The sequence below is a fragment of the Melospiza georgiana genome, chromosome 26 (assembly GCF_028018845.1).
Source record: "Melospiza georgiana isolate bMelGeo1 chromosome 26, bMelGeo1.pri, whole genome shotgun sequence".
In the NCBI taxonomy this organism is placed as follows: domain Eukaryota; kingdom Metazoa; phylum Chordata; class Aves; order Passeriformes; family Passerellidae; genus Melospiza; species Melospiza georgiana.
In genome coordinates, this window is record NC_080455.1 from 2223015 (window position 1) to 2242995 (window position 19981).

Below are 19981 nucleotides of genomic sequence, written 5' to 3' on the forward strand. Positions count from 1 at the left end.
AGGGCTGGGAGCACCCTGGGACAGTGGAAAGTATCCCTGTCCAGGGGTGTGGAATAAGATGAGCTTTAAGATCCCTTCCAACACAAACCATTCTGGGATTCTGTGATTCTATGGATTTTTCAGAACTGTATTTCCAGCCCCAGGCACTCCCACTTGACTTCTACAAAGCTCATGTTGCTTTTCGGAACACTCACAGTTGTTATTTATAGAAAAGCTTTTAAGGGAAGTCTCAGATGCTGTAACTGTGGGCTCATTCCAGAGAATCTAAAGCTCAGTTGATCAGCCTCTCACATTTTCTTACTTCAGGTAAAGCAAGATTTCAGAATTATTTAAATAGTTTTTAAATAGTTTTTAAATAGTTTTTAATGTTTTTAATTCTTTGCCTGCTGATGTTTGCTGTTAAAAACCTGACTGCAATATATTCATTTTTCTGATGGGTTTCCTTTCTCATCTCTTGCATTGACAGATGAATCTGGACTGCAAGATCCCTGTTAGGAAGGTAAGCTGGATGCTTTAGAGACTGTAAGCTGCCAGGAACTCTTTACTGTAGAAGAAGAAATTCTTCTCTGTGAGGGTGGGCAGGCCCTGGCACAGGGTGCCCAGAGCAGCTGGGGCTGCCCCTGGATCCCTGGCAGTGCCCAAGGCCAGGCTGGGCAGGGCTGGGAGCACCCTGGGATGGTAGAAGGTGTCCCTGCCATGGCAGGGGTGGGATGGGATGGGTTTTAAGGTCCCCCCCAACCCAAACCATTGTGGGATTCAGTGACTCTGTAATGAAATGATGCACAGGTAGAGAAGTGCAGTTAATACAGTTTACTGAATGTCCCTGACAGTGGGATACTGAAGAGTCTCACTGCAATTAACACTTTTAAACTACTTAGAGATGTGGACTACATTATTATACTTCTATCATTAATAACTCCAGAAATTCTGTTGATGTTGCTCAGATTTAAGTGGATTCATCAAAGTGAGAGGAGCACAGAACCATAGAAAATCCTGAGCTGGATCCCACTGGGATCATTGATCCAGATCCTGTCCCTGCCCAGGCACCCCAACACCCCCACCCTGAGCAGCCCTGGGAGCTCCTGCAGCTCTGGCAGCCTTGGCACCATTCCCTGGGCAGCCTGGGCAGTGCCCAGCAGCCTCGGGGGGCAGAACCTTGCCCTGAGCTCCAGGCCAAGCCCTGCAGGAGGGTCCTGGTTCATTTGCTTCTCCACACTGACAGTGAGAGGTTGGGATGTCCCACCAAAGGAGAGTCCTCCTGTCTGTGAGTGAAGTGCTAAATGTGCTCAGTGATTCTATGTGCTATTGACTCCTCTGTCCCATTCTTTATTGCCTATGTGGAAAACCAAAGAATTTATTGTAGCACACAAAATTGTACAGTGCATGACTCAAGCCCTCTCCCATCCTGTTTGCTCAGTTGTTCTTGGTTTGATGCAGCAGGAAAGGTCATTTACATGTAATTACTTCTTTTTCATTAACAGTTGCAATTTTCTTGACTGTGCAATGAGCATTGGCTTTCTTGATCAATATCAAATAAGCAAACATTAAAATCCTGCAGTTGCTCATGTTAAATATGATGAAAGGGAACCCAGTTTGAGATTAAATTAAAATTGCAGTAGCCAGTCTTGCCTGAAACCTCTGTGACTCAGGGCAGGAGGTTGATGAAGAAACCTTCAGCTTGGACACCAGATTCTTGGTTCCGTATTTTCAACAGCCCTGGCTACTGTAGCTTTAGGTGAGGTTTTGCAATATAAGCTTAATTTCTGTGTATGGTGTGGTGATGGTGATGAACTTCTAAATAACTTAGAATTCCATCTTCCATGGTGTGTGGGAAGAACTGCAGATTTCTGTGTATTTCCTCCATATAGCTGCCTTCATTTCAGTTGAGTTGTTACCATTTTATCTCCTTCTTCTCCTGGCATGGTTTAAAACTGATGGTTTTGAGGGGAAAAAAACCATAATCAGGGCACCTGAAATCTTAAAATAATACATTTGATGCACACAGTAAAAAGAAGAGAGGTAGAAGAGCAGAGGGTGAAGGTGGTGGAAAAAATTACAAACAAGAAATGCTGCATAGTAATCATATTGCATGTATGAAATAATGCTCATATGTTTGCAATTTTTACCTGTAATAAGTCCTGGCTTAATCTGATATCTTGCATTTTAAATAGTCCATTGCAGGTAGTTTTGTTGTACTACAATTGTCCAAAATTGTACAACAAATGACAGGACAAGAGGAAAGAGCCTGAAATTGTGGCAGGGGAGGTCTGGGTTGGATCTAGGGGAAAGCTTGATGGAAATGTGGTCAGGCAGTGGCACAGGCTGCCCTGGGCAGTGCTGGAGTCACCACACCTGGAAGTGTGGCTGGGGCACCTGGGGACATACATGGGTTAGTGGTGAACATGGGGGTGGTGCTGGGCTGGTGGTTGTGCCTGATGATCCTGGAGATCTTTTCCCACCTTAATGATTCTGTGATTCCATAACCATCACAGAAATTGCAGCGTTGTGTAAGAGTTGAGTTGCCTGTAGCAACAGTTCCTTTCCTTCTGTTATGTTTCCTTCCCTCCCACTCCTTGCTCTAGAAGAAACTCTTCCCACAGCAAAACATATAGAGAGATATAATAAAGAAAAAAGAAGAAATAAATCCCACACACACTCTGGTATCATGTGTATCCTTCAAACATTTTGTCACTTTAGATTTCTGCCCTCTGGCCTGAAGTGCCTGCAGCTGCCAGGTTTTGCTGTGTGGGTTTGGGGCTTTCCCCCCATCCCCTGGAGCAGGAATCCTGGGCTCCAGGAGCTGGCTGGGAGCTGTTTGTACAGCAAGGTGCAGGCATGGAGACATTTCCTTCTCAGTGGTTTGGAATGAAGCTGGCCGAGCTGTAACACAGCTTTGGTGCTGTCATAGTGGTGCCTGAAAAAGGAGTGCAATGGAGAGAACCAGAGCTGGACACCAGCAGACAGCAAGATAATTGCTACAGGCTTTAGCTTCATGTATTTGTTAAAGGCTGGGAGAGCTGGGCCTGCTCACCTGGACAGGAGAAGGCTCCAGGGACACCTCAGAGCCCCTTTTGGGGCCTGAAGGGGCTCCAGGAGAGCTGCAGAGGGACTGGGGACAAGGCCTGCAGGGACAGGACACAGGGAATGGCTCCCACTGCCACAGGGCAGGGCTGGGTGGGAGATTGGGAATCAGGAATTGTTCCCTGGCAGGGTGGGCAGGCCCTGGCACAGGTGCCCAGAGCAGCTGTGGGTGCCCCTGGATCCCTGGCAGTGCCCAAGGCCAGGCTGGGCAGGGCTTGCAGCGACCTGGGATAGAGGAAGCTGTCCCTGCCCATGGCAGGGGGTGGGACTGAATCATCTTTAAGGGTCCCTCCCAACCCAAACCATTATGGAATTCAGTGATTCTTCATTTAAAGTTCTGTTTCAAATCACTCTTCACTTCCTTCAGGCTATGTGGAGTATTTACATGGCTTTTAGAACTTACTGAAAAACATTGTTTCTGCATTGTTTATTGTGAAATGAGGCTGTTTTTTCTTTAAGTACATTTTGGGGGGGGGTGTAAAGAAGATTCTGTTTAGATATTCTAGGATGAAGGTCATAGGCCATACAAAAATGTATTGGAGAGGGGTGTATTTCAAAGCTATGGATGTTTACATAGATGCATTGTTTTGTAGAATCAGAATCCCAGGATGGCTGGGCTGGAAGGGACCTTAAAGCTCATCCAGCTCCACCCCCTGGACAGGGGCACCTTCCACTGTCCCAGGGTGCTCCAAGCCCCGTCCAACCTGGCCTTGGGATCCAGGGGCAGCCACAGCTGCTCTGGGCACCCTGTGCCAGAGCTCAACACCCTTATAACCAAAAATATTTCTTCCTATATCCCATCAAAACCCAACCTCGTTCAGTTTAAAGCCTTTCCCTGTTGTCCCATCACTACATGAGCACTGTGTGAACTATCCCAATGCAGCATGTCCTGAGCTCTGCTGGAGCTGGGGCTGTCCCCTGTGCACTCAGTGCTGCCATAACCTCATGCCTTGATTGTGATCTTTGCTCTGCCATCCAGTTATCATCCCCTGTTAGTGGTAAACCAGAAAGATCAGAAAGTGTTAAAATATCCTGAGCACTTTCTATCCTGACCTAAGTCAGATCAAAAGAGGATGAAAAGGTCAATCTGCTGCAAAAATATTTCCTCATTAGAAATTAGGAAGTAAGGCCATTGGATACTGCCACAAGTGCTGCTAGTAATGGGAGCCAAGTTATGATGCCAGATACTGAAAATTTTAACTGATGGAGCAGTGCCCACTCAGGGCAAGTGGCACAGCTGGCTGAAAAAACCAAGCAAATGTGGGACAAGCCTCTGTGTGCTGCACACAACGCCCCAGCACAGACACTGCAGCCAGGGCCTGGTGCGGCCCATGAAACAGCTGCCCTGACATGGGGGCTGGATGTCACCAGCTCGCGTGTTCAGCTGCACCTGAGCATCCTCCACTTGTCCCTTGAGCATGCCCAGGCTCTGCTTTCATGCTGGGGCAGAGATTTGGGAACTGTTATTTGCTCTGCACAATACCTCTTCTGTCAGCCCTGTTCCATGGGGCTGCTGGGGACAGAGGGAATCGCTCCTGGAGGCAGCAGAGTGGCTCCTGGTGATGCAGAGAGGGAGATGAGGTGTACAAAAGTACCTGAACCAGGGCTGGACACAGCCCCTCACAGAAGGGGGAGCTTAAGACACCACCTGAAGCTTATTCAGGGTGAAAGAGGCTTTCAAATGATCCTCTCTGCAAATGAACCAACAATTACCTGCAGAGCTGCCTTCACTCTGTGCCCCCAACACCAGGAGGATGTGGAGCTGCTGCAGCCAGGCCAGAGGAGGCCACAAATGTGCTCCAAGGGCTGGAGCCCCTCTGCTCTGAGCCAGCCTGGCACAGCTGGGCCTGCTCACCTGGACAGGAGAAGGCTCCAGGGACACCTCAGAGCCCCTTTTGGGGCCTGAAGGGGCTCCAGGAGAGCTGCAGAGGGACTGGGGACAAGGCCTGCAGGGACAGGACACAGGGAATGGCTCCCACTGCCACAGGGCAGGGCTGGATGGCAGATTGGGAATCAGGAATTGTGGAATCCATCCCTGGAATGGATTTCCCAGAGCAGCTGGGGCTGCCCCTGGATCCCTGGCAGTGCCCAAGGCCAGGCTGGGCAGGGCTTGGACCTCCCATGAATAGCCAGGACAGGGGTTTAGAAAGGGATGTTATTCACAGTCTGTTCCAACACCAATCATTCTGCAATTCTGTGATTTTTTATTTCTGGGTGGAAATATAAATCTTTGCTGTGATAAAGCATGTTTGAACTCAGTGATGTTCCTTTAAATGCTGGAGATTGGCTGTCAAAGACATGTCTGCTTTTATGACTTATTTCCATTTTCTGGTTCCCTTTTTGAAGGGAACCAGAAAATGAAATGCAGGGCAGACTCCTCAGGCTGGAAGGTACATTTATGTTGAATCCAATGGTATTGTCCAAGAGGACTGAAAGGGGTTGAGTTGCCAAAAGAGAGCCTGTGGATTTGGGATTGCTAATGCCCAGATCCTGCTGAGCTGACGGGAGATGGGTTTTTTGTACAAAATGTGTGCTGTTCCTGATGAATATTGTTGCCTATCTCTCCACCTGCAAACTCTGCTCCTTTGGAAAACTTGGATTTTTCCAGGAATGGCACTGCTCAGTAATTCGCTCTGTAGGATCTTGAGCCTCGCTCTCCCTGGCCCAAATGCAAGATGTCAGGAGGAAAATGGGCAAGTAGGCAAAGCCTCAGCCTAGAATGTGAGACAAATGTTCCCATCCCATTCCCATTTACTCAGTGAGTTAGGAAGGGCTGCACAGTCCCAAGGTTTTGGCTCTGTGGCTTTGGGAGGCACCTGGGTCCAGCTGCACCCACGGAGCCGGGCGGTGCCTCTGCTGCCCCAGAGATGGGAGAAAGCAGTGCTGGGTTAAAGGCTCAGGCTCTGGCTGGGTGGCAGGCCCCACGGTGGAAAGGGGACACCAGCTCAGGCAGAAGCACGTGGGAATCTCTGCTGGCTGTGCAGCAGGATGGGAAAAGCCCATTTAGTACATCTGAGGGAGTGGCTCCCTGTGCGTGGCGCCGAGTTCCTCGGCCGTGGTCGTGTCTGTAACAACGGCCGGATGTGAAAAACCCAAAACCACAAAACATCTCTGTTTGTCACAGGGAGCCTGGTGCAGATCCTGGGAGTGCAGCATAGAGCTGTAGGGATGAACTCATGTGTAATTCTCCAGCCTGAACAGACCAGGTTTCTAAGGATCCATCCCTACAAATACAGGGAATAATGCAAGGAGTGCTCCTGGGAAATTACACCCCAAGAATCCTATGAACAGTCTGGCTTGAATGGCTTGGGGAAGTTGTTTGTGTATGGAAAATATAACCAGGATCTGAAAGTACCTGCTAGTTGGATTCGTTTTCTTCTACACTGCCTTTGCCCTTGAATTGCCAATGTTTTCTGAAGGCTTAAACACAATTTCAATAATTTTTTTTTTAAGTACACCCAAAAAGATCCCAAGACTCCTGAATGAATCTGGTGTTTGCCTACAACTGCATTTTCTTCTTTTTCACCATTTTGCTCAGAATATTGGAAATGCTGAACATTAGTGCAGAACTGGTGTCTGGTTTTGTGGCTGGGATGATGAGCTACAGAGGTGGTTATTCCCTCCCCACTCGTGTGGATGCTGCAGGATACAGATAAGCTGCTTCTCTTTGACAGCAGCACTCATTTAAAGCTTTCTGTGCCATTGCCTGTCCCAACCCGTGGTGCCTCTGGATTGTCACCCCCAGAGGAACAGCGAAGGGTGGCCTGGATCAGCCTGCTCTGAGGCTCACAGAGTCGGTGTTGAGACAAGATTACGCCTGGGGATCCCTGGTCCCAGCTCGTCCTCCCCTGGGACTCGGTCCCCCTGGAGAGCTGTTGCCACCAGAGGCAGCCACTCCATTGTCACTGCTCTGGCCAGGCCAGCAGTGGTGACAGCAGCTGTCCCTGTTTGCAGGGGGAAACCGATTCCCCCACAGAGCACAGGGAACAGGATCTGGTGAGCTCCAGTTCCCTGCTAGGGAGGGTGTGTAGCTGTGCCCTCAAAGGGCAGAAGTTGCTCTCAGTGTTGTCAAATAATGACTCATTTCTGATAGAGATTTGAGGGCGCAGGCGGCGCCAGGGCAGGGACCGCCCGGGCGCTGCATCACAGCCTCGGCAGCAGAGAAATCAGGAACTCGGCCCCGGCTCTGCCTGGGAGCTGCTCTCTGCCTGGGAGCTCGGCTCTGTGTAGGACTGAGACTGCCCAGGAGCTCAGGGATCCCAGCCCAGGCTCAGCTGTGAGCTTCCCTGGCCCCGCTGTCCCCGGCCCCACATGGGCACCGCTGAGGTAAGAGCCAGGCCCGAGGGGCGCTGAGGGCAGCCGAGGGTTCTGCCCTGCTGTCCCCTGGGGCACAGGGAGGGACGGGCACGGCGCTGAGCCTGGTGGGCAGGGGGGAATGCCCGGGTGTCCCCCGTTTTCCAGCAGGGGGGCAGCAGCTGCCCTCTGTCCCAGTGACACCAGTGCTGCTGGAGGGGAGAGCCCAGCACGGCTCCATCGCAGCCGGGGCCCGCCTGTCACAGCTCTGGCACCTCTGTGCACTGGGAATAAGCTTGAGCTCTCCAGTCCAGGGTTGGGACAGCTTTACCAACCCCCACTACGTCTCTGTGCTTCTCAACCTCATTGCAATTACTCAGGTTTACCAATTCATAAAAGTACAGAACAGCCCCAAAACAAAGAAGGGAGCAAATATCTCCTCTCAGGCTTTCTGCCTGCATACTCTCCTTGTGGGAGCATTCATTCTAGTGATGGGAATCTCATGGATCAAACACCTCCAGGAACAAAGAGCTGCTTTAGGAGCAGGCATGTGAGTGTCACCAGGAGGGAGGTGATTCACTGCTGTCCCTGCTGGTGCCTGGGCGAGGCACTGGCTGCAGTCCAGGCTCTGCTGGCAGCAGGTGTCCCTTGGGGGTGTGTGTCCATCACCCTGAGCCCCAGGGCTGGCTGGGCAGAGGAGAAGCTCTTCCCTTTGGTACTCAAGTGGAGGATCTGTCCCTTCCCAGCACCAACTGCTGTCTGCGCACAGGGCAGGACAGACCAAACAGCTGCTGCTTTTCACCCAAAATTTCTGTCCTTGAGCAGCAGTAAATGAAGGAGAGTTGTCAGAACTGCCATCAGCCCTCCTGGCTCAGCCAGCACAGCCTTCCTTGGACAGGATGGACCTTGGCAGGGGAATGGAGCAGACCCTGTGCTGAAGCTCTGTGTTCATGAGGTCCTCAGCATCCTGGAAGTGACCTGAGCTGCACCAGTCACAGCAGCCTCTGGTGTGCAGCTGGGGAGCAGCTCACAGTGGCTGCTGTGCAACCCCAACTTCACCAAGACAACACGTGTGCCATGGATGGGCTGCAAGGCGAGGGGATGGCTTCTGCCAGAGACAAAACTGCTGCCTTCCAATGCTAATCTCGTAGCAGCTACAATTGTCCCTGTTTTGTTGTTGTGGATATGGGCTGGCAGGATCAGACAGTCCTTAGATCCACACTGCCACAGAGAGGAGTTTACAGCAGTGATGCAGAGCAGTGATTGTGAGTCACCTTCCAAAGAGCAAAGTCATCTCTGCTCCAAGGAGCTCGTCCCAAGTCATGGGCAGCAGGGCAGGGGGGGATTCTGCCCCTCTGCTCTGCTCTGATTCGACCCCACCTGCAGAGCTGCCTCCAGCTCTGAGACCCCAGCAGAAGAAAGAATGGAGCTGCTGCAGCCAGGCCAGAGGAGGCCACAAATGTGCTCCAAGTGCTGGAGCCCTGCTGCTCTGCAGCCAGGCTGGGAGAAGAAAAGGCTCCAGGGAGAGCTCAGAGCCCCTGGCAGGGCCTGAAGGGGCTCCAGGAGAGCTGCAGAGGGACTGGGGACAACGCCTGCAGGGACAGGACACAGGGAATGGCTCCCACTGCCACAGGGAGATTGGGAATCAGGAATTGTTCCCTGGCAGGGTGGGCAGGCCCTGGCACAGGGTGCCCAGAGCAGCTGTGGGTGCCCCTGGATCCCTGGCAGTGCCCAAGGCCAGGGCTTGGAGCAGCCTGGGACAGTGGAAGATGTCCCTGCCATGGCAGGGAGTTGAATTAGATGGGTTTTAAGGTCCCTCCCAAACCATACCATTCCCTGATTCTATGATCCTCCCAAGGAGGTGGCAGTGGGGATGAAGGAGGAAAAGACCCACAATTTCAAATTGCAAAGCTGTCATATGCATCCCGGCATGAGCAGCTGGTGTCAGGGCGGCACAGGGACATTGTGCAAGGATCCCACAGCCGGTGCATGTGACAGTCCCACCTCAGCCCAGCCTGGCCTGTGTCCCCAGTGCCAGGCAGCCCCCGCACCAGCCCTGCTGCTTTCCACGTCAGCAGGGCCACGGCTGCTGCCCCTGGTGACTCGGAGCTCCTGAAAGAGGAGGTGAAAAAGCAAGTTCCTGGTAAAACCACATCACTCCCACACAGCTGTGGTGCTGGGCTCCTGCTGTGCCTGCAGAGCTGCTGAGAGCTGGGGCCCCTCCTTGGTGGCAGAGAGCAGGAGTGCTGGTCCTGCTCCCGTCCGTGTGTGGGGCAGGGGTGTCCCCAGGACACAGCTGGCACAGGCAGAGCTTGCAGCCTTCTCCTCCATCCCGTGGTGCAAGGCTGTGTGAGGGACAGGAGCTGCACTGGCCAGGGGAGTCTGTGGGACAGCAGCCGTGACCTGGGCCAAGCCAGCTCAGCCTGTCCCTCCACAGCCCCTTTGGTTTCTTCTGCAGGTGGCAGCAGGAGAGGACAGGGAGTCCCTGATGCGCTGACGGTTGGCCATGTCTGGGGTGAGCGGGGCAGCACAGGGACACCAGCAGTGCCAGCTGACACCGGGGACCCTGCGGTGCCCCCAGGACCGAACTGGGGTGGAGGAGGGCTCGTGCCCAGCGCCCCTGGTCCCCAGCCAGGGTTTCAGAGGGTCCTTGGGGCTGGCCCTGGTGCCGGGGGGAAGCAGAGGGGTCCAGCTCTCGCTGTCCCCACCAACGCCGTTTGTCCTTGCAGAAGCACTGGCCCCCCGGCACGCAGTGCGTCACCAAGCATGACCACAGCAAGCCCAAGCCCCGGGAGCTGGCCTTCCGCAAGGGGGACATGGTCACCATCATCGAGGCCGTGGAGGTGAGACCTGCGGCTGCCCAGGGACGCTCTGCTCAGCTGCCAGAGCCAGTCCCTCCCTCCCCAGAGGGATCCGCCCTTCCTTGTCCAGCCCTGAGACCCTCTCGTCCCCAGGGCAAAGGCTGGTACCGCGCCCGGCACAACGAGACGGGCCAGGAGGGGCTGCTGGCAGCCAGCGCCCTGCGGGAGCGCGGGGCCATCCGCGCCGACCCCAAGCTCAGCCTGATGCCGTGAGTACAGCCGGGGTGACTGGGGGGACCCCGCTGAGCCCCTGCGGGCTGCGGGTGCAGATGAATCCAGTGTGTTCCCGCCATTCATGGTTTGGGGGCGCCGCTGGGGACAGAGCATCCTGTGGCCGTGCCCTGGCCATGGAGGGATTTGCTGGGGCCAGTACCTGGCTTAAAGGAGCCCTAATTGTGCCAGCCCCGTGGAGGGGGGTTTCATGCAGTAGGGTCTGTGCAGCTTTGGCAGGGGCTCTGCTTTCCCCATCTCGCTGCTGCCCCTGGCTCAGCCCCCTCTCCAACGCCCCTGTCCTCAGCTGGTTCCACGGGAAGATCTCGGGGCTGGAGGCGGTGCAGGAGCTGCAGCCCCCCGAGGATGGGCTGTTCCTGGTGCGTGAGTCTGTGCGGCACCCCGGGGACTACGTGCTGTGCGTGAGCTTTGGCAAGGAGGTGATCCACTACCGCGTGGTGCACGAGGAGAACACGCTCAGCATCGACAGCCAGCAGTACTTCTCCAACCTCATTGACATGATTGAGGTGAGACCCCCGGGCAGAGGGTCCCACCAGTGCCAGAGCAGAGCAAGGACCTCATGGGCTCTCACAGAGACAGGTCCTTGTCCTGTTCTGTGTGGTTTTCACTGGTGTTTTACCCGGTGTAATTCTCCATCCCCTTCAAAGGCTCGTGGTTCCCACTCAGTTTGGGGTGCAGTGGGCAGATCTGGGATTTCCCAAGGATGTCTCTGCAAACCAGCTGTGCCAGCTGCAGTCACAGTCCCCATACAAAGGCCACATTTTACCCCTATCCCTGCTTATTCAGTGCCTCACATAGCAGGAAGACCCTGGTGGCCTCTGCCTCCCCTGGACTTTGAGGTGTTTTGGTGCATCTCCTTCCCCTCAAAGCCCCTCTCACCTGCTGACCCCACAGGGCTCCCAGGCTGCTGTGTGAGCTCTCGCCCCTCCAGTGAGTTTTTCCTGGTGGTCCTGCCCTCACCCTGTCTCCTCTCCAGGGAGTTGCACTCTTGTGTTTTCGTTTTAGACACAACTTTTGGGTGGCTCCTTTCCCTTCTCAGCTGCCTTGGCCCCACTTTAAAACTCTGAAGGTTGTCCTATCCCATCCCATCCGGCCCCATCCTGTCTGGCTGCTTCCTCTCCCATTGCCTCTGCCAACGGCCCTCAGCTGCTGCAGCCCCTGCCAGGGGTTCAACCCCACCAGTAGCACCCCATATCCCCTGTGGTCCATCGTGGTGTTCCTCTGGCTGTGCCCGGAGGGGAGCAAGGCTGAGACGTGGGCTGCCCTCGAGGGTGGCGATGGTGCAGTCTTGTGGAGCATCCCAAAGCTGTTCCCTGGACACCCCAACCCTGAGGGTAAGAGCTGGCATCACCTCCACCTGTTCATCCCTTGGCAGCATTACATGAAGGAGCAGGGAGCCATCTGCACCAAGCTGGTGAAGCCCAAAACAAAATCTGGGATGAAGTCAGCTGAGGAGGAGTTGGCCAAAGGTAGGGGATGGTGGGAGGGGGCTGTGGTCTGCATTTTAGGGACAAGGCCCTACTGGTGGCCTCTGCTAACCTGCCCTTGTGCCCATGCCCAGCTGGCTGGTTGCTGAACCTGAAGCACCTCACACTGGGAGAGCGCATTGGGCAAGGCGAGTTTGGAGGTAGGTGAGAGGGCGGGGCTGGAGGTTCCCCAGATGGCACTGCCTGATCCCCTCCCCATCTCATGGCACGGGGGGCTCAGCCTGGAGAGCAGGGGGCCGGGTGTGGGGCTCAGCCTGACCCTCCTGTGCTCTCCCAGATGTCCTGCAGGGCGAGTACTTGGGGCAGAGGGTGGCTGTGAAGAACATCAAGTGTGATGTGACTGCCCAGGCCTTCCTTGCTGAAACAGCTGCCATGACGTGAGTGCTCCATGCAGGCGTGGCCCCACCCTGCCTGTGGCCTGGGATGAGCAGGCACCTCCTTGACTCAGATCTCCTCCATTCTAGGAAGGTCCGGCACAAAAACCTGGTGTGTTTGCTGGGAGTGATCCTGCACAATGGCCTCTACATTGTCATGGAGTTCATGAGCAAGGTGAGAGCACCTGGCTGCTCCTCAGCCAGCGGGACCCATCACCACTTACATTTGGTAATAATATCCTTGTCTAGAGGCTGACTCATCACAGATGCCAGGCACTGCAGCACCTGCAGAAGACAAAGTCTCCTGGCAGCCCCATCCTGTTGGTCCTGACTCATTTTATCCTCCTCTGTCAGGGCAACCTGGTGAACTTCCTGCGCACGCGGGGCCGGGCACTCGTCTCCACCCAGCAGCTCCTCCTGTTCTCTCTGTGAGTTCCCCTCCTCCTCCGCTGGGCTGGGACCCCGGGCCCTGCCTGCCCCTGTGCAGCCCCAGGGAGCACTCAGGGACACGGCTCTGTCTCACTCGCTCGTGGCAGGGATGTGGCTCAAGGCATGGACTACCTTGAGTCCAAGAAGTTGGTGCACCGGGACCTGGCTGCCCGCAACATCCTCATCTCCGAGGAGAACGTGGCCAAAGTGAGCGACTTCGGCTTGGCCCGGGTCAACCCCAAGGGTGCAGATGCCACATTGCTCCCTGTGAAGTGGACGGCACCAGAGGCCCTGAAACACAATGTGAGGGACAGTGAGAGGGACAGGGCTGGCCAGGGGGTCCTTCCAAAGCATCTCACGCCTTTGGGTTGCCCCTGCTTGTTCCCATTCCCACTGACCCATCCCTGCCCCACCGTGGCCTCTGGCACAGCCAGCCCTGCATCTTCCAAAATTCTGCCTCTGTCCTGAGCAGTGCAGTGGGGATTGGGGCAGGATGATGGGACTGGGGGGTGCTCACACCCTGGGGAGCTGAGGGGGGGCAGGGGACAGTCACTGTCCTCTGTCTTGCCCTCGGGAAGCAACGGGGACCCAGCACAGCCCTCAGCTGGCTTCACCCTCCCCTCTCCTGCCACCACAGAAATTCTCCTCCAAGTCGGACGTGTGGAGCTACGGGATCCTCCTGTGGGAAACCTTTTCCTTTGGACGGGCACCCTACCCCAAGCTGGTGAGCACTGTGCCAGGGACCACCACAGGTTACACCCCACTGGCACTGATGGGACGGGGACATCCCACTGCTCCCTGAGCAGAGCAGGGAAGGGGTTGCCAGCTGGTTCTCCATCCTGGCAGGCCCTGAAGGAGGTGACAGAGCTGCTGGAGCAGGGGTACCGCATGGACGCCCCCGAGGGCTGCCCGCCCACCGTCTATGCCCTGATGAAGAGCTGCTGGGAGCTGGAGCCAGGCAAGCGCCCGTCCTTCAAGAAACTCACAGAGAAGCTACAGAAGGAGCTGAAGCACCTGAGGGACATTTAACCCCCATCCTGCTACCAGGACACAGGACCTGAAGCCCCTAGACCCTCCAGGGTTGGGAGTGGCAGGGCAAGAGGGGCCAGGAACAGGAGGGCCTGTGGTGCTGCTCTCTCCCTGTGGAGATGGAGCAGCAGCCTCCCTCCATCCCGGCATGGTCCTTCCACCCACCACACAGCCCAGAGAAGGTTGCCATCGGATTGATCTGCCCTGGCCCACCACAGTGGGGAGCACAGACCCCAAGGCAGCCAAGCCCACAGCCCTGTGCTCAGCCCCAGGAGCAGATGCTGTGTGTGGGGTCCCTTCAAGCTGCGACTTCCAGTGCTGGGAGACAGGACTGGACATCTCCACTCACTGGGGGATGAGACCCCACCCTGACTCAGCCCTGCCCCAGCGCCCAGCCCCACACGGGGATGCTGGCACAGCCAGCTAAACCACATGGATTTGGGCTTTTTGATTAAACCAAAGAATCTAGTTCAACAGCATCTTTAAGCCTCTGGAGTGAAATTAGGCCTATCTCTCACTTGGGGCCTGACAAAGCCCAGTGAAAGGCTTTGGGGGGGCCAGGAGCTCTGGCCCTTGGAACCCCCCACGCCATCCAGCCCCTCTCCCATCGGGGCTCTGTGCAGCAGGGGATTATGCTTTAATCAGAGCCTGTATGGGAATTGCTTTCCTATAGATTACAGGCACGGGGCACATCCCCAGGCGTGGGGAGCCCCCGGCCCCGCAGGCTGCCGAGCAATCTCGGTCTCGGTGGAGCAGGGATTAGCGGGGGCACAGGGTGGGTGTGCCCCGCCACCGCCTCATCTGCTGCCACTCCTCTGACCCTCGGCTGGGTTTTTTCGGCTAATCCTCTTGTGTCTCCTCCGTGCTGACTTCCTGCACCCCCAATCCCCCTGAGTGCATGGCTCTGGCTGCCCACGGCATGGGGCTCTCCCCAGGGCTTGCCATGGCCCCATGGGTTCTGACCCAATTTTGGATCCATGTATTGGGGGTATTTCAGCCTGACCCGGTGTGTGCTGCAGTTCAGTGACTCCTTCCACCTCCCTGTCACTCTGATGAGGCAGCACCAGCTGTCCCTCTGCACTGCCGCTGTCCCCTGCAAGCACCCTTGGGTGCAGCAAAGGGAAGGTCCTTCCACCCTGGCTGTGCCTTCCCCTCCTAATGCCTTAATCCGCCCCTGATCCGCGGTGCCCCTGGGGCTGGGCCCACTGACCTTGCGGGCACTGGGACCCGGTGGGCACCTCGGGGCAGGAGCTGCCACCGCCACCCACCATGGCCTCCTTCTTCACGGCCACCCTGAAGAGCTTCCAGGGGGGCAAGGATGAGTCCGCCAAGGGGGCCCCCAAGGATGAGAAGGCGGCTGCGCTGCCCAGCACCATGGGCCGCGAGGAGTTTGAGGAGTACCAGCGGCAGCTGCTGGAGGAGAAGTAAGGCTTTTCCGGGGCTGAGCGGGTCACGAGGGTCCCCCAACACTCCAGAATCAGGATCTGATTCTGTGAGCTTTCCCCGGGGTGGCACAGGACAGGGACAGGGAGGCAGCTGGGGCAAGAGACAGTGCAGAGCAGGTGCCCTCAGCATGTCCCCCACAGCATGGGGGGTCCATGGAGGTGCTGGCACAGGCTGTGACAGCACCTTTGTGCACCACAGGTGACAAGGGGAACCCCCAGGTGTCAGAGCCCCAGGGTGGTTCCAGTCCATCACCCTTGGAGCCCAGGGATGGGAGTCAGCTTGGGATTGGATTCAGGTCCCACCTCCCTAGGACTGGGCGCTGTGGGAAGCCAGCAGCTCAGCACCAGGGACATGAGAGGCTGCAGGAGGAGCGAATCCCTGCAATGGGCGCCTTCATCAACCACCTCTGAATCTGGGTGCTGAGCTGCGTGGACAGGATGTGGCTCCTGCTCCCAGATCCCCACTTTAACCCTCTTGTGGCTCTCAGACCTTCTCCCTCCTACCCCAGACCTGCTCTGCAGGAGGAGCAGGGTGACCTGGGTGGGGTGGTCCTGGGGGGCTCAGTGAGGAGGGGTGATGGTGTGGCACCTGCTGCAGGATCGAGCGGGACAAGGCGTTTGCACAGAGGAAGGCAGAACGGGCCACGGTGCGGATGCACCTGCGGGACAAGTACCACCTGGCCCAGGTAAGAACCAGCCTGTCTGCGGGCCCGGGGGCTTCCTCTTGACCCTACATCGCCCGAACAGCCCCAGGCCCACGGCTGCCGCGCTCCCCTGGGCCGGAGGCATTCCTGAAGGGGGCAGCAGACGGCCACTGTCTCTGTCTATCTGCCGCCCGCTGCCCACCCAGCGTCCGAGCGTGGCACTGGGCAGTCCTGGAATCCCGCCGTGTCCCCAGCCCCCTGGGACTGGCCGTTCTCTGTCCCCTTTCCCCGCTCCGCCGGGGCGGGCCCCGCGTCTGTCCCCACCCGACGCCTCTCCCACCCGCGTCCAGGACGAGCGGGACGACGCGCAGGTGCACGTGGCCGGAGGGGCGGTGGAGCTGCCGCCGGACCTGGCAGCCATGGTGCACAGCGAGGAGGAGGAGGAGGAGGATGGCAGCGCCGGGGCCTTCGCCTTCCTGGCGAAGCTGCGGCAGGTGGAGCTGCCGGCGCTGCGGGAGCGCGCCCTGGGCGGCGTGGAGCAGGTGCGGGACAGGTGCGCCCTGATGTAGCAGCGCTGCAGGAGCCATCGGCAGCCCCTGTGCCCGGGAGCCGCGGCATGCCGAGCTCTGGGTGGCCCTCACTTGGGGTACGGGTCCCAATACTCATGATAGGCGTGAGTTTTCTTCCCCAAAACCATTCGCAGTTCCTTTCCCAGGGTGTGCAGCGGTGCAGAACGCCCGGGTGTGGTCAGGTCCCTCTCCTGGTGCTCCTGGTGTGAGCCCCCACATGGGGCAGGTCCCTGACCCCGTTACCCCCCTCACCAGCCCTGGCACCGTGCACCGTTTGGCTCAATAAATACAGCATTGCCGGCACCGTTCCTGTCCTGCCACATCCCGCACCCACACAGTCCCTGTCCTGGTGGGTGAGGGGACACGGTGACAGCGCTGGAGCCGGGCTGCCCCGTGTCCTGTGAGCCACCAACCAGCCCGGGACGCTTGGCCACTGGGTCCTGCCCCCCCTCTGCAGCAGCCCTCACAGGGACCCCGGGATCCCCCTGGCCACCCCTTGGGGACAGCCCCGGAGCGGGCGTGGAGCATTTACTCCGTGCTGGAGCATCCCCAGCGCAGGCAGCAGGAGCATCCCCTCGGCTGGGCCGGGGTGCCCGGCTGCTCCTGCCCCGCCGGGCTCTGTCCTGGGCGCTCGGCAGCAGCGCTGGCTTAAATGCGGCCGCGCCGGAAGGCCGGGGGCTGCTGAGATCACTAATACCTGCCTATTTTAGCGAGCTCTAATCTTCCTGAGTCGCCTGTCCCCGAGGACTAAGCTCGCTGAACCCGTGTAAAATGTTGGTCCAGCGCTGGCCCCAGCGGCACCTCCCGCCGGAGCCGGAGCCGCCGGGAATCACGCTGTGTGTGCATGAAAGGAAGGACGCGCTGAGCCGCCTCCATCCTCCCCACGCCGCTGCCATCTGCTCCGGAAAGGCTGCGGGGCCGGCCCTGCCCGGGCTGCCCACGGCCGGATCCGGCGCAGGTGGGCCCGGAGCTGCCCCCGAGCCCAGCGCTGCAGCAGAGCCGGGGCTCAGGAGCGGGGAGCACCCCCTGCCCATTCCCCGGAACTGCTCCCGGTGCCAGCCCAGGGGCTGCCGAGCATCCCGGGGAGCGTGAGACAGGCTGCGCCCCTCACCGGGGAGCCTCGGGATGTTCGGTGGCCCCACTGTCCCTGCTGACTTCATCATCCCTGCTGTCTCTGCCATCTTCCTCATCCCCGGTCACCAGCTTTTCTTCAGAACTCAGGAAATCTCCCTTGAGGCACAAACCCCACCTGTGGGATGGGACCGTCTGTGCCACGGCAGTCCCTGGCCAGGATCCTGGCAGGCCGGCAGTAGCTGTGGCACCCATCACAACGCTGATCCCACCCCACATCGCCACCAAGTGCCAGCTGCTGGGATGGTGGCACTGAGGTCCCCAACGAGCTCTGCCAGCACCACCTCAGTCCTCCATCCCCGTTCCACACCAGGGTCCCATCCTGCTCTGCCGGGCAGCCCTCTCCCAGCGCTCCCCGAGGGGCTGCATGGGGACTCCCAGCGCCAGCTGGGATTCGGGTCAGGACCCTCCGCCAGGTCTCCTTGGCTAATCGTCCTCCCCCCGCCCTCCCCATGCTGCCACCTGCCTCCCGCTCAGCACCCTTTTGGGTCACCCCTGCTGCCTCCCCGCCTGCCAAAGGCCTCTTAATGAACTAAAAAAGTGATAAATCCCCGGCCGAGCTGGTCACGTGAGGCCGGTGGCCCCCGGCCGCCCCCCGGGCCGACCCCCGCCCCCGGCCCCACCGCCCCGGTAAGCTGACGCAGCGTCTCTAAGCGTTAGCAGCTTTGCGCGCTAATAGGATTAGGGAGGTTTAAAACTGTCATTTGAGTGAACTAAACCCCCTGATACTCTGCATTGCACCTTCTTAACCAATTTGCCTTCAATTAGGGTAATTGGGAAACTAGCAAAGAAGTATAGCATTAATATTTTAAAGTGATGAAGCGATTACGGGCCTTGGACAAGGAAGCAAATCAATTTGCTATCTGCTCCTAAAAGGCAATTATAATCATTTGGCAAATCAGCCTGCTGCCTCCCCCCGGGCGAGGCAACACCTTGTGTGTGCCGGCAGGGCACACACAGCGCCGGGCCGGGCAGCTGGGCAGCCCCCGCACCCAAACCGGGCCCCTGGGCAGCCCCCGACCCCGAACTGGGACCCTGGGCAGCCCCCGACCCCAAACCGGGCACCCTGGGCACCTCCCCGCCCCAAACCCGGCACCCTGGGCAGCCCCCGCACCCAAACCAGGCACCCTGGGCACCTCCCTGCACCCCCGGGCCAGGGGGGCACCCGGGAACCTGCCGGGGGCCACCAGTGTGGGGCACACGCTCCTGCACTCGGCACAGCGGCCAGCATGGGTATCGGGAGAGTGGGGTCCACTTTGCACCCCTGCCCAAAACACCACCCCTGCCCCATCCGTCACCTCTGTCCCACTCATCACCCCTGCCCCACACATGGCCCTGCCTCACACATGGCCCTGCCCCACACATGGCTCTGCCCCATACATGGCCCTGCCCCACCCATCACCCCTGCCCCACACATGGCTCTGCCCCACACGTGGCCCTGCCCCACACATCACTCCTGCCCCACTCGTGGCCCTGCCCCATACATGGCCCTGCTCCACCCATCACTCCTGCCCCACACATCACTCCTGCCCCACACATGGCCCTGCTCCACCCATCACTCCTGCCCCACGCATGGCCCTGCCCCACCCATCACTCCTGCCCCACACGTGGCCCTGCCCCACCCATGGCCGTGCCCCACACATGGCCCTGCCCCACCCGTGGCCCTGCCCCATACATGGCCCTGCCCTACACATGGCCCTGCCCCACCCATGGCCGTGCCCCATACATGGCCCTGCCCCACCCATCACTCCTGCCCCACCCGTGGCCCTGCCCGGGGCTGTCCCCACAGCTCCCTCTCTCCCCTGCCCTCCTGCAGCACTCCTGGCCCTGCGGTGTCCCCTCACCCCCGGGGGCTGCAGGGCCTGCCTGTGCAGGTTGTGCCATCCCTGGGGTGTGGCCTTGCCGTGCCCAGGGCAGTGCCAGCCTGTCCCTGCGGTGGTGGCACACTGTCCCCAGGGTAGTGGCGTGCCGTCCCCAACACATCACCTGTCCCCAAAGAGCTGTGAGACAGGGCAGGTAAAGCCTCACAACCCCAGTGGGGGACAGCAAGATGGCCTCGGAGCCCACAGCAGGACACAGAGGGGCTGTGGGGTCTCGCCAGGAGCAGCTCTGGTGGGGAGGGCACAGACCCGGGGCCAGCAGCACCTGGCACAGTCCAAAACCCCCACAGTGACATTTGCCATGCGAAAGGGGAAGTGTGGCGAGGAGGAAGGGAGTGGGAGGAAGCTGAGACAGGCCCGGGGGTGGCGGCGGCTGCAGGTGGCAGGAAGATGGTTTTGGGAGAAAGTAAAAGTGAGCAAAGAAAGAAAAGGGCAAAATGCACCCCACATGATGGGGCTGTGGGCAGCACCAAGCACATCCCCCAGCAGAGCCCAGGACTCCCACCATGATGTTTCCATCGTTCCTT

The 19981-nt window shown here is 58.2% G+C and overlaps 2 protein-coding genes across 3 annotated transcripts; both read left to right on the forward strand.

The window, feature by feature from the left end:
- Window positions 1-217: 217 nt before the first annotated feature.
- Window positions 218-14254, forward strand: MATK (megakaryocyte-associated tyrosine kinase). Of its 2 annotated transcripts, XM_058040737.1 has the most exons (14): window positions 255-306; window positions 467-499; window positions 9833-9889; window positions 10104-10217; window positions 10329-10444; window positions 10753-10972; window positions 11842-11935; window positions 12028-12093; window positions 12231-12330; window positions 12418-12502; window positions 12682-12755; window positions 12864-13059; window positions 13394-13480; window positions 13603-14254. In XM_058040737.1, the coding sequence occupies exons 3-14, from the start codon at window positions 9881-9883 to the stop codon at window positions 13783-13785; spliced, it is 1344 nt and encodes a 447-aa protein (XP_057896720.1). In that variant the 5' UTR covers window positions 255-306; window positions 467-499; window positions 9833-9880; the 3' UTR covers window positions 13786-14254. The 2 variants fall into 2 exon arrangements, with proteins under 2 accessions (XP_057896719.1, XP_057896720.1); XM_058040736.1 differs by lacking the exon at window positions 9833-9889 and having other exon boundaries at window positions 218-306.
- Window positions 14255-15054: 800 nt separating this feature from the next.
- LOC131093689 (complexin-3-like) lies at window positions 15055-16443 on the forward strand. The gene is made up of 3 exons (XM_058040961.1): window positions 15055-15209; window positions 15829-15916; window positions 16225-16443. Exons 1-3 carry the CDS (start codon window positions 15055-15057, stop codon window positions 16441-16443), a joined length of 462 nt encoding a protein of 153 aa, XP_057896944.1.
- Window positions 16444-19981: the final 3538 nt, after the last annotated feature.

Excerpts from the sequence above, each read along its gene's own strand:
- MATK (XM_058040736.1), top strand. The coding sequence starts at position 467 with ATGAATCTGGACTGCAAGATCCCTGTTAGGAAG. Across the intron at positions 10,218-10,328 it reads CCATCATCGAGGCCGTGGAG|GGCAAAGGCTGGTACCGCGC; the intron begins GTGAGACCTGCG and ends TCTCGTCCCCAG. Across the intron at positions 12,094-12,230 it reads TGGGCAAGGCGAGTTTGGAG|ATGTCCTGCAGGGCGAGTAC; the intron begins GTAGGTGAGAGG and ends GTGCTCTCCCAG.
- LOC131093689 (XM_058040961.1), top strand. The coding sequence starts at position 15,055 with ATGGCCTCCTTCTTCACGGCCACCCTGAAGAGCTTCCAGGGGGGCAAG. Across the intron at positions 15,210-15,828 it reads CGGCAGCTGCTGGAGGAGAA|GATCGAGCGGGACAAGGCGT; the intron begins GTAAGGCTTTTC and ends CACCTGCTGCAG. Across the intron at positions 15,917-16,224 it reads ACAAGTACCACCTGGCCCAG|GACGAGCGGGACGACGCGCA; the intron begins GTAAGAACCAGC and ends ACCCGCGTCCAG.